At 19.7% G+C, this 23,041-nt stretch overlaps 5 protein-coding genes across 5 annotated transcripts; 3 read left to right on the plus strand and 2 right to left on the minus strand.

Annotated features, from left to right (window-relative positions):
- Nucleotides 1-486: 486 nt before the first annotated feature.
- SRAE_X000247300 (ShKT domain-containing protein) lies at nucleotides 487-3,596 on the plus strand (the record flags this gene model as incomplete). The annotated part of the gene is made up of 2 exons (XM_024645755.1): nucleotides 487-610; nucleotides 658-3,596. 2 exons carry the CDS (start codon nucleotides 487-489, stop codon nucleotides 3,594-3,596), a joined length of 3,063 nt encoding a protein of 1,020 aa, XP_024500006.1.
- A 5,961-nt stretch (nucleotides 3,597-9,557) lies between these two features.
- SRAE_X000247400 (Large neutral amino acids transporter small subunit 1) lies at nucleotides 9,558-11,147 on the minus strand (the record flags this gene model as incomplete). The annotated part of the gene is made up of 3 exons (XM_024645756.1): nucleotides 9,558-9,712; nucleotides 9,767-9,851; nucleotides 9,909-11,147. 3 exons carry the CDS (start codon nucleotides 11,145-11,147, stop codon nucleotides 9,558-9,560), a joined length of 1,479 nt encoding a protein of 492 aa, XP_024500007.1.
- Nucleotides 11,148-14,895: 3,748 nt separating this feature from the next.
- SRAE_X000247500 (Sodium/solute symporter family and Sodium/solute symporter, subgroup family-containing protein) lies at nucleotides 14,896-16,599 on the plus strand (the record flags this gene model as incomplete). The annotated part of the gene is made up of 2 exons (XM_024645757.1): nucleotides 14,896-15,387; nucleotides 15,436-16,599. 2 exons carry the CDS (start codon nucleotides 14,896-14,898, stop codon nucleotides 16,597-16,599), a joined length of 1,656 nt encoding a protein of 551 aa, XP_024500008.1.
- A 132-nt stretch (nucleotides 16,600-16,731) lies between these two features.
- Nucleotides 16,732-19,329, minus strand: SRAE_X000247600 (Pheromone shutdown, TraB family-containing protein; the record flags this gene model as incomplete). Its single annotated transcript, XM_024645758.1, has 3 exons — nucleotides 16,732-17,780; nucleotides 17,835-17,839; nucleotides 19,322-19,329. The coding sequence occupies 3 exons, from the start codon at nucleotides 19,327-19,329 to the stop codon at nucleotides 16,732-16,734; spliced, it is 1,062 nt and encodes a 353-aa protein (XP_024500009.1).
- Nucleotides 19,330-19,622: 293 nt separating this feature from the next.
- On the plus strand, nucleotides 19,623-22,481 carry SRAE_X000247700 (Sterol-sensing domain and Patched family-containing protein; the record flags this gene model as incomplete). The annotated part of the gene is made up of 5 exons (XM_024645759.1): nucleotides 19,623-19,805; nucleotides 19,881-19,991; nucleotides 20,039-20,482; nucleotides 20,522-22,099; nucleotides 22,167-22,481. 5 exons carry the CDS (start codon nucleotides 19,623-19,625, stop codon nucleotides 22,479-22,481), a joined length of 2,631 nt encoding a protein of 876 aa, XP_024500010.1.
- Nucleotides 22,482-23,041: the final 560 nt, after the last annotated feature.

Below are 23,041 nucleotides of genomic sequence, written 5' to 3' on the forward strand. Positions count from 1 at the left end.
AAAGTCAACTTTTATAGTTTATCATCTGTTTTTTTAAAATAAAGTGCTTAAATAAATTATCAATAAGTACAAGAGAATTATATTTATAGTTTATTAAAAATCAGATGTCTAATTGAACGTTAATTAATATATTATAGTTTAAAACAATTTAAATATAGTATTTCTATAAAAAAAAACAACTTTTTTTTTTGTTAATACTAACAAATTCATAAAATTCATTTTTCTAAAGGAGATAAAAAAATGTAATAAAAAAGTACAGTTATGATAATAAAAAACAATATTATAATGTCAAAGTATAATTTATTTTGTCTATAAGTTTACAATGAAAGCATTTAAAAATATATTAAAAAAATTATATTATCTATTTTAATGTTTTCAAACTCTTTTTATCATAATAATCTGTTTAATCTTTACAAAAAAAGTACATTTAATTTTTGAAATATCTAGTATAAAATATCAAGTATTGTAACAGTCAAATAAATAAAAATGATTATCAAAGAAAAATATTTATTCAACTTATTATTACTATTATCATTAGTATATTTAACGATAGAAGAAGGTTCATTTAGTAAATTAAATGTAACTGAAAATAATCTTGAAAATAAAAATGGTAAGATTTAATTAAAAAATATATTGATAATTATAGATATAAAATAGGTAGTACTAATCTTACATTCTCAACAGAACCAAGTTCTTCTACTGTAATTTCAATAAACTCAACTACATTGTCAACTCCACATATAAATATATCTACAGAAAAATTAGATATCAATAGTAAAGATGATTTAGAAAACTCTACAATAAGCGAAAATAAGACATTAACTACAAGTTTATCAATATCTCCTATTACGGAAACTTTTCAAACTACTATAAAAGAAAATTTATCAACACCTATAATTGAAAATTCAAATTATACTACAACAAGATATCAACCAGTATTATTAAATGAAACAACATTGGTTACAAATGGGATAACATCTGTAGAAAATGCCACTGAAAATAATTTTACAACACCGTTACAAACAGACACATTTATTACATCTACGGAACCAACTAAAGCAATAACAACCAATGAAATTCTTATAAATACTACATTTACATCAACAGAATCTACGTTAAAACACGAAAATGATATTACATTAAATAATTCATTAACAACAATTGAAACAAATACTGTTCAAAATATAACACCTTCTAGTATTTCTGCAATTCCAAATAACGTTACAACAGAAATGACGACTGAAACAAGTACCATCGAAAACAAAATAAATTTATCTACAACAACATTCCAATTACCAGTTGTCTCAGAAAAAATAAATACATCAACACCAATTTTTACAAATAATTCTACTCTCAAAAATACAACGTTATCGTATACAATAACACCAGAAATAATAGAAACAACTTCTGATGATAATAAAACAACTACCAAGGAAGAAAGTACAATAACAACAAATGAAAATAAAGAAAATGCCGTATCAAGTACAGTTTTAGAATTAAATAATTCATCTACAATAGTAAATACTCCAATCATAGAAAATATAACACTTTCAACTACATTAAAAGATGAGATACTAAATACAACATTATTACATACAACAACACCACCAGTAGCATCAGAAACAACTTCTAATTTAAATTTATCAAAAACAGTTTCCGATGTTAGCATAACAACTACTAAGGAAGAAAGTACTATGACAACATCTGAAAATAAGGAAAATGACGTAACTAGTACAGTTTTACAATCAAATCATTCATCTACAATTACAAATAATTCAACTTTAACAACTGAAACACTTTCAATTACATTAGAGAATGATATGTCAAATACAACTTTATTACATACAATAACTCCAGCAATTATAAAAACAACTTCTGATAATAGTAAAATGACTACCAAAGAAGAAAGTACTATGGCAACAACTGAAAATAAAGAAATTATTGTGGATAGTACAGTTTTAGAATTAAATAATTCATCTACAATAGTAAATACTCCAATCATAGAAAATATAACACTTTCAACTACATTAAAAGATGAGATACTAAATACAACATTATCAGATACAACAACACCATCAGTAACAACAGAAACAACTTATAATTTTAATTTATCAACAATAGCTTCTGATGTTAACATGACAACTACTAAGGAAGAAAGTACTATAACAACAACGGAAAATGAAATAAGCACCGTATCTAGTACAGTTTTACAATCAAATAATTCATCTACAATTGCAAATAATCCAACCTTGCCAACCAAAATACCTTCAACTACATTGAAAGATGATGTGAATAATACAACATTATCAGATACAACAACACCATCAGTAATAATAGATACAACTTCTAACTTAAATATTTCAACAACAGCTTCAAATGTTGGTATAACAACAACGGAAAATAAAGAAAATCTCGTATCTAGTACAGTTTTAGAATTAAATATTTCATCTAAAATAACAAATACTCCAGCTTTAACAACTGAAACACCTGCATCTACAACAGAAAATAACATGCTCAATACAACGTTCGCGCATACAATAACAGATTCAGTAACAACAGAAACAACTTCTAATTTAAATTTATCAACAACATCTCCTGATGTTAGCATGACAACTACTAAGGAAGAAAGTACTATAACAACAGCGGAAAATGAAATAAGCACCGTATCTAGTACAGTTTTAGAATTAAAAAATTCATCTACAATAGTAAATACTCCAATCATAGAAAATATAACACTTTCAACTACATTAAAAGATGAGATACTAAATACAACATTATCAGATACAACAACACCATCAGTAACAACAGAAACAACTTCTAATTCTAATTTATCAACAATAGTTACTGATATTAGTAAATCAACTACTAAGGAAGAAGGTACTATGACAACATCTGAAATTAAAGAAATTATTGTGGGTAGTACAGTTTTACAATTAAATCATTCATCTACAATTACAAATAATCCAACTTTAACAACTGAAACACTTCCAACTACGTTAAAAGATGAGATACTAAATACAACATTATCAGATACAACAACACAATCAGTAACAACAGAAACAACTTCTAATTTAAATTTATTAACAACAGTTTCTAATGTTAGTAAAATAACTACCACAGAAAAAAGTACTATGACAACATTTGAAAATGAAGAAAACAGTGTATTTAATTCATTTTTACAATTAAATAATTTATCTACAATAACAAGTGATTCAATTTTAACAACTTTATTAGAAAATGATGAATCAAATACAACATTAATAAATCAAGATTTAACAACAACTGCAATATCTAATATAACAATATCTAGTACAACTACTCCAATGATAAATTTGTCTCAAAATACTTCATGTCATGATGCAGTAGTTGGATGTAAACATTATCAACATTTATGTTCACATTTTATCTTAGGTAAATTTGTAAGTGCTTTATGTAAATACACATGTGAAATGTGTGAAAAACCACATCATACAGTTTGTCATGACACCTTTAAAGATTGTGCTTTATCTAAAATTTTTGGATATTGTGATATTTTACCTGTACCGGATGATCATCGTAGACAATATTGTATGAAAACATGTGGATTATGTCAATAATTTATAATTTTTTAATATAAATTAGTTTTATTTTTATTTTATTGTCAAAATAAAATTTTTATGATTCTGTATAAAATTGACATTTAGAATCTAATTGAATTAATTTTTTTTATGATTTTGCCATTTTTTTTACAGAAAACTGTTGCTATAGTATTCATATATTTTATTAATTGATTAATTTATTGTTTGAAAATTAAAATTCTAATACTTTTAATTAAAATGAAAACATTATTTTTTTCTTACATAATTATAACTGTAACACTAATTATAAAGAATTCTTTAATAATTCATGATATGAAAATACTAATTAAATATATTTCAATTTATATAAAATAATTTAAAAATAGCAAATCAGTCTTTAATTAAAAATATTAATTAAAATAAGTTTAGTTAAATGAAACAATTTTTTTCAAATATCTATCATATCTAACTACAAAAATTTATTCATATATGTCTTTTTTAAAATTTATTATAATTAATTATTTCAAATACTAAAAGTAAAATTTTAATAAATATTGGATTTATATCACTCTAATTTAATTATAATTATTAGTAATTTTTTTTAAGCAAGTTATCACAAAAATTAATTGCATCATTTTTGTATACTCCACTTTATCATCACACAGTTTTTAACTATCAAATTTTTATAATTTTAAATTTTAATAATACAAGCAATTTCAAACATAGCAAGCTTTTAATAAACTGATTGAACAATATAATAACACATATTTTTTAAACTAAAATATATCAATTTAAATTAACAATAATAAAAAAATAAATAAACAAAAAGATTAACAGAAAGTAAAAAAGATCTTTTTAAAAATGATTGTGTAAAAACATATTCGAGTTAACCGCATAATAAACAAATTATATTAAAAATAACTATTTAATAATAATATTTCCATGTTACTTTTTTAATGACTCAAAAAAAAACATTACCTTTTTATTTCTACAACAATGTAGTTCCAGAATTTTTCTATAAAATTACCCAATCCTACTATTACCTTAATTTATACCCAAAGAAGAATTTAAACTTATGACTCAACTTTAAGTAATCCATACAAAATCCAAGTTATTTTGTCTTCTGTAGATGACTATCTATCAAATTTTCAGGCAGGTAAAAGATTGTTATCTGCAATCATCACTTTGACTTTTTAAGTAAAATAAATGTAAACTATCAGTGTTTGATTACTTTTAAAAATTAAATATCATATATATAGTATATAAAAAAAGATCTTTAAATAAATAATATTTAACCAACAATATCTATTAAAATTTTACATTTATAAAGAAAAAACATTTTTTTCAATATTATCAATAATAATTATTTTTTAATAATATTCATAACTGCTTATAAGATAAACTTTTTTTTATCTATTTTTAATACAAGCATTTTTGAAAAAAATTGTAATTTTTTATGTCGAGTATCAATTATTTAAAAAAGTTCATCTATGTTTTCTACTTTAAAATATCTTTTAAAAAAACTTATTTTCTTCATCAAATTTACAGTTTTTTGTATCATTATGTTTAATATATTTTTCAATTGTTCTATTTGTAATAACTTTTTCAGTGATTAAATAAATATTATTTAAATTATCTTAAATGATATTCATTAAAATATATGGTAAAAATTTATTATTCTCTTTAATGTGTGAGACTGTCTTCAAAAAATATTGAATTAGTTTACAAAAGTGATGGAAAAGGTAAATGTATATTATATGAAGATAATTTTTTACTAAAAGTAATAAAAGTGTTTAATGATTAATGATATTTTACTAGACTAAGAAAAAAATTTACTAAAAAAATAAAGTTAGAATCCTAATATAGTAAATGTATTACTTTACGACATTTTATTTTACTGTAACTATTCTTAGAAATTATTTTTAATCGACTTTCATACCATGCAAATAGAGCTTGGTAAATAAAGTGAAAAAAATTTTTTTGTTATCTTTATTTAGTAAACAACCGTTTATGCTAATTTGTAAAAATATATATTTAAAACATATCTTATAAACATTTTTCTTATTTTTTTATTTTTAGCAACACAAACAAATTTATTCCTCAAACTTTTTTCTAATAAAGGAACAAGAAAATTTTTATCATTGGTATAAAAATCACTGACAAAAATGGTTTTTAAATCAAGCATAAAACTTCCTTGTAAAATTAAATTAAACTAATCAACTGTTGTTGTATAGGAATATACACTATTATCAAAAAACAATGGTAATTTATCTCTGTGCTCATGATAACTATTTATTGCATGACTGTTTTGAAGAACATGATTAACATTGTTAATAATTGAATTTCTTGTTCGAAAAGTGCAATTAGAAGCAGAAAGATAAAAAGATCTTTCTAAAACTTTTGTGCAATTTGTTAAATACAGATTACATCCGTAAACATGCTTAGAATTGTTTATTATTTTCACAGAAATATCTAATGTCATAAATATAATTTTTAAAATATACTTGAATTGTAGATTTTTGATATTTCATGAAACTACTTCAACAAATTTAAATCCTATATGTTTTTTTTGAATTAAAATTATAACTTATAATTTAAAAACATGTCTTTATATATTTTTTCTAATAAATAAAATAATAGTTTTCTTGTTCCAGAATATAAAACAAATGAGATATAAAAATTAAATTTGTTTTTTTTTAATCATAATGGTAAATTTTAAATTGTTTATTAAATGAGAAATCTTTGGCAGTTTCTATTGGTTTGATTCAAAATTGTTCGCTCAAAATGTATTTGAAGTTCAATAAGAAAACCATCTTTATTATGATTATCCATTTTTCTGCAAATTGTTTTTCATATTAAGTTTTTTATTTACGAAAATATTAACATTTCTTCTGTACATGAACCAATATTTTCTATATACATTTCAAATATTTCTTTAATTCTTCTTTTTGTATTATTAATTACAAATGTTTTCCATGTGATAAATCTTTAAACTCTGTTTCATCTCAAAAGATTATTTTATTTTTTTTAATAAATATCTTGCTCGTTCAATAGATGTCATAAGTTTATTTCGTTTGTGATAAAACTTTTTTTTATTAATCGAAAAATTATTAATAACAATTAAATTACATTTACTTTAAATTTGATTTATGTTTTTTATTGAAAATACAATTCTTAATTTGAAAAAGTAAATTTTAAATTTTTGTTAAATAAAATATCATTTAAATCATTAATGTACAAGTAAATGATTTTAATGAAATATTTATATTTTCATATAATGAAGAATTATTTCATCACTATGTTCGTTTTGTTTTTCTAAATTTAGATGCCATTTTTTGCTATCTATTATTTTAAATTATTATTTTCAATACTTAATGATTTACTATAAAAACATCATTATTTTTGTCTATAAAATTGTTTTCATTATTTTACCTTCTTAATCTGCGTAATCTTTTAAGTTTCTTATATCTTCTTCTGTAACTATAAAAACATTCTATAATTTGCTTAAAAGATTAATTAATCATTTATATATTTTAATATAACTTTTTCAATTTGTATTTAATATTAATATGTACTTATATAAGATGGAATATAATAATGTATATTAAAATAATAGAAGTAAAAATTAAAAAAAATATATTTTTTATTAGAAACAACAAAAACAACAATATAAATTAAATCAAGATATATTAGTTTTAATGTTATTATTTTACACTGAATTAATCATAATTATCTTTGTTTTACAATTTTTTTGTTTTTTATTTTGTTTTACATTCTTCTATCTTTTAGTATGTATCTTTTTGTTTGATTATATATATATCATAACATTAATAAAAATGATAAAATAAAACAAAATATTAAATCTTTTCATTAAAAGTATGACAATTTAATTTGAAATATGATAATTAGGAAGAACAAAAAATTTTAAAACAGTGACATTGTTCTTAATAAAATCATTGACAAACTAAACTTATGTTTTATAAAATAAATTCTGTTTAAAAAAGTCTCATAAAGCTTTAAAGATCGTGAACAAAATTGTCAAAGCTATATTTAATTTGAAAAAATTTAATTATACATTATATTAATAGTTTTTTATTCAAAAAAAGTTTATTGGATCAAATAGAATATTATTATAATTTTTAAAGTAAATTAATATTTATAAAATCGAAATATTGTTTTGAAACATATTTTAATTTTTTTACATTTATAAGAATTATCTTTTATGATAAAATTTGTAATAATGTTTTATAATACTATTTATTTAGTTTCTAGTTCCTTGTTCTATACAGATTACATTTGAAAAAAGTTTTTAAATGTTCATTTAAATACATCTTATACATACAAAGTCTCCCCTCTTAAAGATTCTAAAAATAATGATAGTAGCAATGTTTAATTTACATTTTAAAATTGACATTAACACTGTAGGAATAATTATGTTTATAAATAATTTACAAAAATATTAAAAAAACTTTTTTCTTGAAGCAATGTAATACATCAACTAACATAATAACATCTGCTTTTTCTTATCATAAAAAAGTATAAATTTTATTAATTTAACACCAAATTTTAAAATCTTATTAATATTCTATATATTAATAAGAAAAATAAATTTTGTTCCGTTTATTTAATAAAAACTTTTAATTTTAAAATATAGATAATTTTGTTTTATGTAATAAATATTATACAATTTTATTTTAGTTTATTTAAATTCTTAATTTAAAAGTACAAAAAATAATATATAAAATTTTAAAATCAATTAATTATAATTAAAGTGCAATGTTTTTATATCTTTCATTTAAAATTTTTTCTATTTCAAAAAAAAATAGATTAAACTTGAAATTAATCAAAACAGTTTTTTTTAAAAAGTAGTATTACTGTGTTTAAATAATAAATATTAAGAAAAAGTAACAATTATAAAAAAGTTTAGTCATTATTTATAAAGCATAGTAATTTGACGTAATAATACAAAGATTATTAATTTATTTAGAAATTCAATTTATTAAATATTTTTTAATATATTTATCATTTTCTTAATATATCTTTATTATAAGTTTTCTGTAAAAAAAATAAATCCAAATAAAGTATTAGTTTCTTGTGAAATTATTTAATTATCTTAAAGTTTATAATCATTTAAAAATTTATAATTACTTTTCTTAATGTATTTTTTATATACTTTTTTTTTAAATTTCTTTTCTTTAATATTTTGAAAACTTATTTTTTTAAAAAGTATAAGAAAGATTTTTGCAGATTCACTTTTTATAGCTTTTATAACTTCACTATTTCAATTAAAAATTTTAAAATACAGATTTTATAAAAAAAATTAATTGAAAATAAGAGTAAGATAAATATAATTTTAATAATCATTTGTAAATAAATTAAAAATTTTATTATACCAGCATACCTTTTTTTCACAAAAAAAAATGAGCTTCACTGATTTAAAAAATTTTATAATATTCAAATGTTAACTACAAGTTGTAAAAAAAATAATAAATAAATGTAGTAAATAGTGAGATCATATTTATCACTATAAAAAATTTGTTGTATAATTTTACAATGGAATATAATTGTTTGTAATAAAAAACTAGCATTTTATTTATTTTTCAAAAAAAAAAAACATATAAATTATAAAATATTTTTGTTTATAAAGTAAATTTAATAATAATTTTATTAATAAAAAAACTATTACATATATTCGTTGTATAAAATTTAATATTAAATTTTTATATTATTTTTATAATTTAAAAATTTAATAAAATTACTATATTGAGAATAATATTCTTATGGAAAAAATTTTATTTTAAAATATAATATTTCTTATTTTTAGTGATATTTTAAAAGTAAATTAATAAAAATTTACAATTTAACTTTATAAAATACCACAAAATTTAATTGCATTTTAAAAATCTTTAATATTAATAATTAATGATCAGGAAAACAATTTAAAAAAAATACTAAATTGCAAATTCCATTTGTTATATATTTACGAACACAATTTAATGATTATTCTTCTTTGTTATCATCAACAACCATAAACAGTTTTTGACAGAATTTTGTAAAACCATTTGAAAGGTTCATAATAAATTTTGGTTTATTTTTCCATGCAATAAAAATAAAGTATATTGGAACAGCTGTCAACATTATAGTTATACCAATTGCTATAAAAAAAAAGAAATTATTAATTAATTTAAATTAATAAAATACGAGGTTACCTGTATCTTTAGGAGCTCCGATTATTGGAACTATAACTAATGACATACACCCTATGAAGAAGATTATCGGCCAGATAAGATTTACCTATAATAATAATAATATTAAAAAATGATAAATGACTAAATTAATTAATTTATATACCTTAATTGGTCTTGGTGCATCAGGCATTGTTTTTCTAAAAACAAACAATGCAGCGATTGCCCCAGCAATAGCCAACCAATAACTTATAGCAATATAATTTATAAGTGCAAATACATCTTTAGATAAAAGAAGATATGCTAAAGATAAAAATCCAGTAAATATAACAGCTGGTATTGGAGTTTTAGTTGATTTATTAATCATTGTTAATACAATTGGCATTTGTCCTTCTCTTGCACCAACATAAAAAAGACGTGATGATGTAAAAATAACACCATTAGCTGAACCTAATGTTGAACATGCTACAAATAATGGCATTGTAAAAGCAAAAGGTCCAAAAACTTTATTTGCATATTCAATTGCAACAGCAGGTGATAGGAGCATTTCATCAGGTGATATAACAGCATACAAAGCAACATTTGTAAGAACATAAATAAGTGTAACAGTTACACATGATATTAATATAGCTAATGGAAGATTTTTTTTTGGATTTTGTAATTCTTCAACAATAAAATTTAAATAATTCCATCCTTGATAAGCAAATAAACCAGAATAAAATGCTAATGATGCACTGGCAAAATCTTTTGTTGTACCTTCCCAAATATTTTCAAATGATTCACGATATTTATAATCACCAAAAATAATAAGATAAATACCTGAACATATAATTGCAATTAATGCAAAAACTTTAGCAACTGTAAAAATATCTTGAACTGCAGTAGCTAATTTTACAGAAATACAATTAATAGCAGTTAAAATAATAATCAAAGCTGCTGCTATTAATTGTGCCAAACCATCTGGAGGTGGGCAATCATTAAAAAAAGGTTGTAACATATATATAGAAAATGTTAATGCTACAATGGTACATGTACATGGTCTTACAACAACAGCTTCAATCCATAAACGTACAAATCCTAAAAATGGTCCAAATGCTTCCATTATATATGCATAATCACCACCAGATTTTCTTATTAATGTTCCCAATTCAGCATAACAATATGAACCAATTCCAGCAAATATACCACATATTAACCATATCAATAAACTAACACCTACACTTCCAGCTTTTTCTTGAACACCAGTTGGTGAAACAAAAATACCAGATCCAATGATACATCCAACAATCATTGAAACACCATTAAATAATGTCAAAGATTTTTCTAATCCTTTTTGTTCATTTTTTTCATCTTCAGGATTTAATGGCTGATTTTCATCAGGCTTTTTAAAAGGAGACTGCGACATTTTATAAGTAGAATAAATTTATTTGAATGGCAATACTGAAATAAAATGTTTATAATAAAAAAGATTTAAAAAAGAGTTAAACTAATGCAAGGTTATTATAAAATGATTAAGCCAAGATAAGAAAAAAAAAGTTCAATGAATTAGAAAGATATTGATAACGCAATACAAAAGATAAATCTTTAGATAATCAAAAAAAAGAAAAAACGAAGGTGACTTATTAAAGTAATGTTATATAATAATAAATTTAAAGTATTTTAATTTTATAATTATTTGTTAATATTACTATATTTTAAAGTAAAAAATGTATATATTTTTTATATTTATAAGAATTTAGAAATAATAATAATAGTTTTTACAATTATTTTCAATAGCTGTGTTAAATATTTTAATAATTTTAAGTATTAATAAATAATATTTAAAAGTAAAAAAAGTAATAATATAAAAAAAAAGATTAAAGAATATTTTTGTCATTCAATTTAACTTAACTTATAGTTAAAAGATATTTCTTAAAGATAATCAAAAAGAATGAGTTTCAAGATGTTTAAGTTTTTCAAACTTAAGAACAAAATTTAAATACTAAAACAGTCTTCTTTTAGATAAGGAAGCCTACTTAAAATAATAGTTTTTAAAACATTTTATAAGCTTAATATTTATTATTAAAAATATTAAAGAATATTTTATTTGACATATTGTGTGTAACATAAGTTTGACCAACATATTATTGGCATTAAACAATAGATTAATAATGATATATAATAGATAAAATATAATTTCTAAACAAAATATATTTTATTTTCCCCCTACAATTGTTACACCTCTTCAAAAAAATTTTTTTAAAGTTTATTTTTGATTATGATAGTAGTAAAATATTCAATAATTACCTTTAAACTATTTTTAATAATATAAATTATTGTTCCTCTATAAAAGAAGTAGGTTTTAAATGTTTGAAATTTATATTCATTTTTTAATACGAAATACAATGATCAGTAATATTTAGTATTATATTATATATATATATATATTTAAAAAAAAAACGATAGTAAAATATATTAAAAATTCAAAATATATGATCAATTACGATTACAATTAAAAAGTAGAAATATATATATAGTTTACTATATGTTTTTAGTTTAATACTAAGTATTTTTATTATTAATTGTTATTAATTATAAATATATATATATATAAGATACGAAAAATATTATCAAAAAGTATGCTTTAATAAGAGGTAAACTAAAATTATAGGTGTATTATAAATTTTATTCACATTATTAATGCATATTTCATAAAAAAATATTTATTGTTTATATGGTTATGTTTATCAAATATATTATTTAATCAGAGATTATATATAAAAATAAGGCACTATTTATGATAATGATAAAAATATGCGCAAATAATATACAAACTGTGATAAAAATAAAAAAAAAATCTAAATCTTGTTATAGGTATGATTGTTTATTTAATAAATAAATATATTATTGTTAATTATTATAGTTTATAAAAGATATATATATATATATATATACATATATAGAGAAATGCGCAATATAGTTGTTAATGATGACAATTAAAATAAAAACTGGCAAAAAGATAATCTTCATTTAAAAAGTTTTCACTTTATTATTTACACTAAACAATATACTATTTACATAAGCGCCAACTTTTTACTTTTTTTTATTAAAGCATATATCCCTACTATTTGCCATAATGATAGATGCGGCCAAAGATAGAATTATTAATATATAGAAAATGACATATCGTTACTACTATATTTCTTTAACTTCACTGTCATTTGGAAAAATAATTATTCATCTTTTATATAAAAATATGTAAGAAAAATAAGTAGAAAAAAATAAATACCATTTAATATATTTTTTTACAATATAAGTTTTCATATATATTAAAAAATTTTAATATTTAATTACAATTTTAATAACTTTATAATATTAGTATAATTATCATCTAAAAATATACTTTTTTTTTTATTTATATACATTTTAACAGAAATATAAATGCCGTCTTTCATATATATATACATATAAATAGTCATCAAGAATAGATGAATATAAGGCTTATTCAAGCAAGCTTTTAACCATACAATCTTTCAATAGAAGTAAATGTAAATATAAAAAAAAGTTAAAAAGAAAATAAAGACAATAATAAAATTGTCATAAATGAACAAAACCTTTTTAACTTTTTTTTAATTCTAATTTCAAATAGAGAATTAGTTGATTGATTAATTATAAACACTTGTCAGCAGATGTATTTTAAGATTAAAAGTATGTCTTTAAAGAGAGGTATTGTTGAGAGAATCAATTTATACAAAATGTTTGAAGTTAATTTCTAAAAGAAAATTCTTTCTAAGATCTTTTTTTTAATATATAAACATTTGTAATAATTTTTTGTCAACAAAAAAGAAATTATTTTTCATAAAGTAAAAAAAAACCAAATTTTTATGTTGACAAAATAATATTGTAATATATATACATAATACACATGTACTAGATTTATTGTACATTTTGTTAAAATGTACTTAACTTTTATTAACAAATTTTGTCTTTATCCAAAATTTAATATACATAAGACATTTTAAATAATAAATTTAAAAAAAAAAATTGTAAACACTTTATTTATTCTATTAATCGCCTTACTGATTTCATTTAAAAAAAGTCACGTTAATAAAAATAAAATATATATAGAATTACAATAAATTTACATAATATAATATATATATATATATATTTTTAAATATTAAAAAGGGTATTTGATTAATGCAAAAAAATAATTTATATATTATAAATTTTATATTATTATTTTTCTAAAATTTGGAATATCAGAAATTTCTCATTTACATATAACTTTACTACTTGTACTTTATAAATAAAAAAAATAATACATATTTTTTATGAATGTGAATTCAAATTAACAAAGCATATAATTATTTTTTTTTTTATTTATTAGTAAAAAATAAATTTTTTTTAACCATAAATTGTTTAAATATTTTGTCTAACAACTACTGTCACTTGAATTGAAATAGTTTTAAAGATGTTAGAAATATTTAATTGAAAATTTAAATAAATATATATATATATAATATATTTACTTTAATATTATACATGTAATATATTTTTTTATATTCAAATAATATATAAAATACTATTTGTGAATAAAATTTCATAAATGATATCCTACTACTTATTTTAACTTATTCTGCCAGTAATTAGATGCATCATGTTCTCTTGAATTATCCTAAATTTAATATTTTTATTGGATATGCTTATAATTGAAATATATGTTCACAAAATTATTTTCTGTTTAGTTAAATTTTTGTAAACAATAATATTAAACATTTTTATTTATTAACATAAAAAAAATATTCTTTTAAATTATATAACAAAATTTTAAGAAATTAAATATATGTAAATTTCAAAAGTATATTTTATTATTATAACTTTATCTACAATATTTTTTTTAAATATTTTAAAAATATTTTTATATTCTGATAATTTTTGTTGTAAACTTTATTAATATTTAATTGTATTTAAAGATATTTAAAATAATTTATCATTACTATTATTATTTAAATCATTTAAAAGACATTTGTTAAATAGGAAACATTTTTTATTCTTTTAAAAAAATATAATTTTAAAGTAATAACAATATAAGTAAAATTGTTTCTTTAAATTTTTTATTTTTCATAATTTTAAATATTTTATAAATAATGACATTTTTTTATTTTAGTAAAATGCATTTTGTTGACTATATTGTTGTTTTTACGATTTTGGGAGTCATATCATTTGCTGGTATATTTGATTTTTTAAGTCTTAGTAGTAATTATGGAAGAAATAATAAATTAGGAGTTTATAAAGTTGCATTATCTGTTGCATCTGGTTACCTTTCTTCAATATCATTGTTAGGATTCCCATCTGAAATATACTTTCGTGGATCAATGATATATTGGTATGGAGTTATGTATTGTATTGGATTTCCTATAGTAGCATATATATTTTTACCTATTTTATATAATGGAAGATATCAAAATGTTTATCAATATTTAGAAGGACGATTTTCTTTTGTTAATAGAATTATAGCATCTATGCTTTTTATTATCATGACATTACTTTATGTTGCAGTTGCATTATATGCTCCAGCATTATCTTTATCAACAATTCTTAATATACCACTTTATCTTACTATTCTTCTTACTTCAAGTTTAGCTTCAATATATTTAATAGTTGTAAGTTAAAATATATAAAAATTAAATCATTAAAATATATTTAAATAGGGTGGATTAAGAGGAGGTGTCATAACATCAGCATTACAAATGATTTTAATCTTAGCAACGCTTTTTTTAATTATTATAATATCAATATATGATCATGGTTTTGAACATATTTATTCAACTGCTTTAAAACATCAAAGACTTTTTTTGACAGATTTTAGAATAGATCCTAGAATACGCCATTCAGCTCCGGCATTAATTATAGGTGGTTCTTTTATGATAATTTCACTATTTGCAACAAATCAAATGTCTGTTCAAAGATATCAAGCAATGGAAAATTTAAAAAAAGCACAAACTGTTGTTTTATTAAATATTCCAATAAATTTTGCTATATTATCAATGTATGTTTTTATTGGAATAATTATGTACTCAGTTTTTGAAATAACTTGCCATCCAATAAATAAAGCTCCTGATCAAATATTACCATATTTTGTTTTGATAGAATTTTCTCATATTCCTGGATTACTTGGTTGTTTTGTTGCTGCTGTTCATAGTGCTGGAATAAGTACATTAACAGCATCATATCATGCCCTTTCAGAAATAATAATAGAGGACATTATTTGTATTATTATAAAAAAATACACAAAAATGAAAACATTAACAGAAGATGAAAGGTCAACATTATCAAAATATCTACCACTTTTTATTGCTGTAATTTCAGTTATTTTAGCATTATTAATAGAAAATTTAAATTCAGCAGTCCTTCAAATATCATTATCAGTCTTTGGAGCATTTGGAGGATTAAATTTAGGAATATTTATAGTAGCAATGTTTTTTCCATGGATAAAAAATAAAATATCAGCAACAATATCACAGCTAGTTAGTTTATATTTTATTATTGTATTAATATGTTTAACATTCTACTACAAAACACCTCTTCCAATTTTACCAATTGCCAATAAATGTGATGCATTGGAATTATTTTTACCTTTCAACTACCTTGAAAAAACTAATATACAAGAAGCAAACAATTATCTCCATTATTTGTCACAAATTTCTTACCAATATTATACACTTATTGGTGTAATATCAACAATTATAATCTCTCATATAGTTGAAGGATTTATTTTATTTGAAGAATATATTCATAAAAAATTTATCAAACATTCTCAAATATCTTTAAATGCAGAGCAAAACATTCCAATGACAAAAATTACCAATTCATAAAAAAAATTCGATATTTTATATAAAATATTTTTTTTTTGTATAATCTAAATTAAAGTTTATATAATTTAATATTTTATTGTTTTAAAAAAAAAGAATGAAAAAAAAATTATAATTTAAAACAAATATTTTTTATTATTTATTTAAAATATAATACCCACTTAAAATTACCCCACCAATTATAGAAATGAGAATGGCAATGTGTAATGATTTTGTGGTTTTATTGTTTTTTATATATATAGAATTTAAATTATCAATATCATATTCTTTACCAAAATATTTTTTTATACCAAATATATGTCCATATCCAACAACAGCAACAATTTTAACAACTTCCATATTCTTTTTTTTATCTAATGCAATTTTAGCTTTTTCTTCAAAAATTTCATTATACTTTTGAAGGAGAATGGTAGCCATATATTGATCTCTTTCATCTACCATAATTTTTTTAAATGTTGGAAAATTTTTCCATAATAATGAGGTAAAATCACTTAAATTATGATATAATGATGAATTATCAAATAATTTTTCTTCCATATCATTATTTATATTAAATAATAAATAATTTTTTAATAGTCTTAGTTTTTCAATAAATGTTAAATTTGTACAAAGACGATTTAATGTTATTTCAATATTTCTATCACAAAAACCAAAAATAGAATTTTTAATTTTTTTACTTTCATTAAATGCAATTCGAAACTCTCCTCCTGGACAACAATTACTTTTTTTCATTAATTCATTTGAATAACTAATTAAAATAGCTGACACTAAACCTCTTGTTAATCCCTCTTGCTTAATTGAATTATATATTAATTCAAGTGGATTTAATGTATTCTCAAAAACAATTTTTTCATTTATATTTAAAATACCAATACGGGAACGGCACAATTCAACAAAAATACCATCAGGGATTGTTGAATTGATAACTTCTCGTACATCATTTTTACTTTGTTCTAAAAAATGCCCTGTTCCAATTAATATTATTTTTCCTTTTGTATAATATTTTAAGATATTTGGTGGAAATATGTTGTTAAATGTAATTGGTATATTATCAAAAGTTAATGATAATGATGAAAAAGGTTGTTTATAATTATTCTTTTGTTTTTTTTTCTGTTCAAATTTATCATTAGCATAAATATTTTTATAGGAATCAACTTCTATTGTATTATCACTCATTAAAATTTCTAAAAATAAAAAAAATGAAATAAAGAATATTTATTATTATGAATGCACTTAACCTTGTCTTTGAATAGAATGTTTAAAGAATATTTATAAAAAATAATTTTTTTTTTTATTATTTTTGAAATATGTTATAATACTACTTTATACATTTACTGAAGTATTAAAATGTTTTTTGATGATCCTTGATAATTAAAAGTACTAGACTAATATATTTATTTGGCAAATAGTAATTATTACCATCAAATATAATTTTATAAAAGGAGCATTATATTAAAATTACTTATATTTTAAATATTGGGTGAATGTTTATATATTATAATAATGTTATTTTCGTTGTAAGATTGACCTTTTTTGTTATTTAATTAATTATTATTGATAATGATACCTAGATACTTGTACTATTGTTTGTTAAAAATATTTACTATAAATGATTATATAATAATAAAAATTAATATTGTGGTAAAAATATTTTTATTGTATGTAATAAAGAAAATTAACTTTTATTAATATCTTAATTGATATATTAAAGTTTTATTGTTACATAAAAATGTTTTAATAAAAGGATGTTAATTATTTATATTAATGTTTTTTTTAATTTTTTTTAAAACAATTAATTTTAATTTATTCTTTTAACAATCTAATTGAAATGAAAAGAAGACAATATAAATGAAGTCAGAACAAAGAAAATTATTATTAATAAAAAAACTAAATTTACTGTCATTTTAAAATAAAAAAACAATAAATAAAATTATTAAAACAATAGACTTATCTAATTAAATTATTAATTAATAAATATGTGATAAAAATAAATTTAAATAAATTGTTTAATTGTAAATAAATATTTGTATAATTTAAAATTAGAAATTTGAAGTTATTTAATGTATTCATTTTGTAACAATAATTTATTAAAAAATGACAACAAGTTTTTTCAATTTTTAACAAATTTTAACAATATTTGAGAGTATTTTCGTTGCATAAGAGTACAGATCAAACACGTTCAGTAGTGTACGTTTAAAGAAAAATAAAATAGTAACCTTATTAATGATTACATAAAAAATTTTTTATATATTATAAAATATAAACAATATTTAGACATTATATTTTATCAATATTATAATATCAATAACAAATTATAGCCAAAAATTAAATTTTTTGATAACTTAATATTTTATTTTTTATAATGTCTAAACTTGTTATATGTTTATTTAATTAAAATATATAATCTTATTGTGTTAAATTGATCATAACAATTTAAAATAAAGACATAATTTTGCTTTTTTTAAGTTTAATTTTTTAAAAAAAAATATTATTAATATTTCTACTTTATCTTAAAATATATATTTTTTTTTAATTTTTAATTAGTTAAAAACAATTATTGTATCATTAATATATCATATAGTGTTAAAATATTTTTTTTATAACTATAACAAAAATATAAATATGATTATCTTTAGCAACAAATAAAAAAGTTTCTTTTATTATATGAAGAAAAAAAGTGATACATGAACATGTTTTCAAATTATTTTTTATTTACTTTATATACATGCCCATTAATATTAAACTATATATATGAAATGTATAAACCTGGTTGTTTCATACAAAAGTGATGGATTTTTTTTGGATGATTATTAAAAAAAGGGAAATAATTTCCACATTTATATATATATATCTGGTATATCTTTAAGAAAATAAACGATTTCTTATTTATTTACTATATTATTTTTAAATATATTAGAATTTTTATTATTTTTTTTATTTTATTTTGTCTAACTAACAATATTTTTAGTTTTCTTTTTAGATTAAATTTTAGAAAAAATTTTCATGACAAATTTTTGGACTAAAATATGAGTTTATTTTACAAACATTTGAGTATATTTGTTGCAAAAAATCCATTTATTGTTATATTTGTTACACTAATTACAATTTTACCTATTTGTAGTTACTATATTTTTTTGCCTTTTACCTTCAAAACTGATATTAGAAGAGGATTTGCTCATAGAAATGGTGAAGCAAAATATGAATTTAAGGTATATAAAAAAATCTTTCAATTAATTTATGTTTTGAAATAAAATAAAATTTACATATATAACAATATTTTTAAGGTTCTTGGTGATTTTTATAATTTATCTGTGGATAATATAGAAATTGTTGCACTTATTATTAAAGGAAAAAATCAAACAAGATTACCAATTACATTTAAAGTTTTATCTGAAGTAGGTGTTTTCAATATAATATAATTTTTTAAAAAAAAAAAATTTAGATTGAAAGACTTGATCATTTTATACAAAATAATACATTTACATATAATAATGAAACAATCAAATTAAAAGATATTTATTCTCCAAGAGGAACATTTAATTTTTTATTTGATGCATTTAAAATGGGATATGAAATGCAAAAGTTAAATTATGATGTGTCATTGACATTATCAAATAATATTAATTTATCATATCCAAATTCATATATTTTTGGGCACAAAGTTTTTTTAGGATCTCATTTTTTTGGTGTAAATTTATATAATGATTCATTAAATTCACATATATCATCTATTAAAGATGTTGATATGTGTTCTCTTTGGTATATGCTTCATCCAAATACTAAAAATCAGTATAAAATGATGATAAATATTGAAAAAAATCTTTTTGAATATTTTAAATTAGATAATTTTTCTAATATACTTAATGTACAAATTTATGGTGATGAGGTAAGTTTATACTATTATTTTTTTTTTATTAATTATTAGATTGCAAATTTGGAAATGCTTCGTGGTAGTATAAATACAACAAAAATGTTAATTTTTGGTATAACAGGAATGATAATATATATGTTTTATGTTTTCCGTGATATACCATATTTATCACAAATAATTTTATTAATTGGTGCATTATCAAGTCCAGGATTAGCATCACTTATATCATTTTCATTTATAGGATGGTTTGGTATTTCAATAAATAGTATGATGTCAATTACACCATTCTTAGTTCTTGGTATAGGTGTTGATGATGCTTTTTTAATATATCATTGTTGGCAAAAACATTCAATGATTAAAAATAATATAAAAAGATTTAGTACAGTGATACAAGAAGCTGGACCATCAATGACAATAACATCAATAACAAATACACTTGCTTTTAGTATTGGAATTACATCACCATCATCACAAATGAGTGAATTTTGTATATGTACAGCTGTAGCAGTATTTGCTGATTTTATTTTAGAATTTACAATATTTGCACCATTATTTTTAATTTTAAATACAAATAAAAAAAATAATAATAATAAAGAAAATAATCAAAATGAAATATTTATTAAAAAAGAAAAATATTATTGGTCATCATATACAAATTTTGTTATATCAATTCAAGGAAAAATAATTGTAATATTTATTTTAATTATAATGTATATATTAGCTGGAATTGGTATGAATGGTATGGAATCAACATTTCAACCAAGAAAAACATTTCCTCAAGATTCTGAATTAATTAATGTTTTTGAAAATTTAGATGAAATTTATAGTGAATATGCACCAGTTACATTAATGGTTCATTCACCACCAAATATTACAAATAAAGAATCAAGTAGAAAATTTATGGAAATGATTGAAAAATTAGAAGAATTTCCTGAATCATGGTCAAAAGAACGTTCATATGTTTGGTTAAGAGATTATGAGGAATATTTTAATAAAAATATAAAAAATTCATCAAAAATATTATCATATGAACTGGTACCAAAATTTTTAAATGAAAATTATATGAATGATAAAAGTGTTGTAAAATATACAATTGATAATAATGGAAATGTAAAACTAAATGCTTTTGTAATTGTAATAATAAATCATCAAAAAAGAAGTTGGCATGAAAGAGCATATCTTTTAAGTAGAGTAAGAAATTTAATTAATAAATATCCAGAATATAATGTAACAGCATATGATTATGATGCAACAATATTTGATTTAATAATAACAGTACCAGAAGAAATGCTTAAAGCTGTCTTATTAACAATTGGATGCATGTCTATTGTTTGTTTTTTTGTTGTACCAGATATAATAATTACTTCTGTTGCCATTATTTCTGTTACATCAATTGCTTTAACATTAATTGGAATATTAGGATTATTAGGACAAGATTTAGATATTGTTATTATGGTTAACATTTTAATGGCAATTGGTTTTGCAGTCGATTATGCGGCACATATTTCATTTCATTATTATAAGCTTAAAGTAAAATTAAGAAATGATATAAAATATTCAAAAATTAGTAATGAACATCAATTAATAATATTATCAAAGGCTTTTAGTTATGTAGGAATGCCAATGATTGAAGTAAGTAATATTTAGATATTTTATTTTATATATATATATATATATATAATTTTTTTTTTATATATAGGCAGCTTTATCAACAATTATATGTATGTTTCCATTATTTTTAATTCATGTTCCAATTGTCAAAACATTTGCACAAACGGTTTGCTTAGTATCTATTATTGGAACAATTCATGGTCTCTTAATAACTCCTTCTCTTTTAACAATAAATTTTTTTCAAAATTATGATAAAAACAAACAAAATTATATGACTGTTTCATCACATTTAAAGTTACTAACAACAGAAGATGAGAAAAGTAACAATATTAATATAAATGAAAAAACTGTAAATACAGATATTAAAAACAACAAAGAAACATTACAAAATGTCATCTCTTGATAATCTTTTTTTATTGAAAAATGAAAAAGTTACATATTACAAAAACATAATTTTTCACTTTAATAAAGTGTCAATTTTTAATTTTAAAGCTAATAATAAAACTAATTTCGTTTTCAAAATTAAATTAATATTTAATCATTTATTAAAAGTAGTCTTTTAATTAAAAATGTATAAAATAATATTTAACCATAATTAGCAAAATTTGTTATTAGTTTCCAATAATTTAAAAGAAAAAAAAATTATAATTTTTGAAATAAATATATACTTTTATTAATGTCTCATTTAAATGTACATATATTTAATAACATTTCATATATCATTTAATACAATTGCTTCTATAAAAATTTTTGTTTCCATTAGAAACAATTATATAAAAAAATGGAATTAATCGTTTTATTGATGTAAAAAATATATTCCTATCTAAGGATGATCGGATTTTTTTTTTAATAAAAAAGATTTATAATTTCTTTTTCTTTAAATTTATATAAGACATCTTATTTTTTTATATATTGAAATATTATTAAATTTGACACATATATATAAAACTTTTAAATTTTTTT

This window comes from Strongyloides ratti, scaffold srae_chrx_scaffold0000008 (genome assembly GCF_001040885.1).
Source record: "Strongyloides ratti genome assembly S_ratti_ED321, scaffold srae_chrx_scaffold0000008".
Classification (NCBI taxonomy): domain Eukaryota; kingdom Metazoa; phylum Nematoda; class Chromadorea; order Rhabditida; family Strongyloididae; genus Strongyloides; species Strongyloides ratti.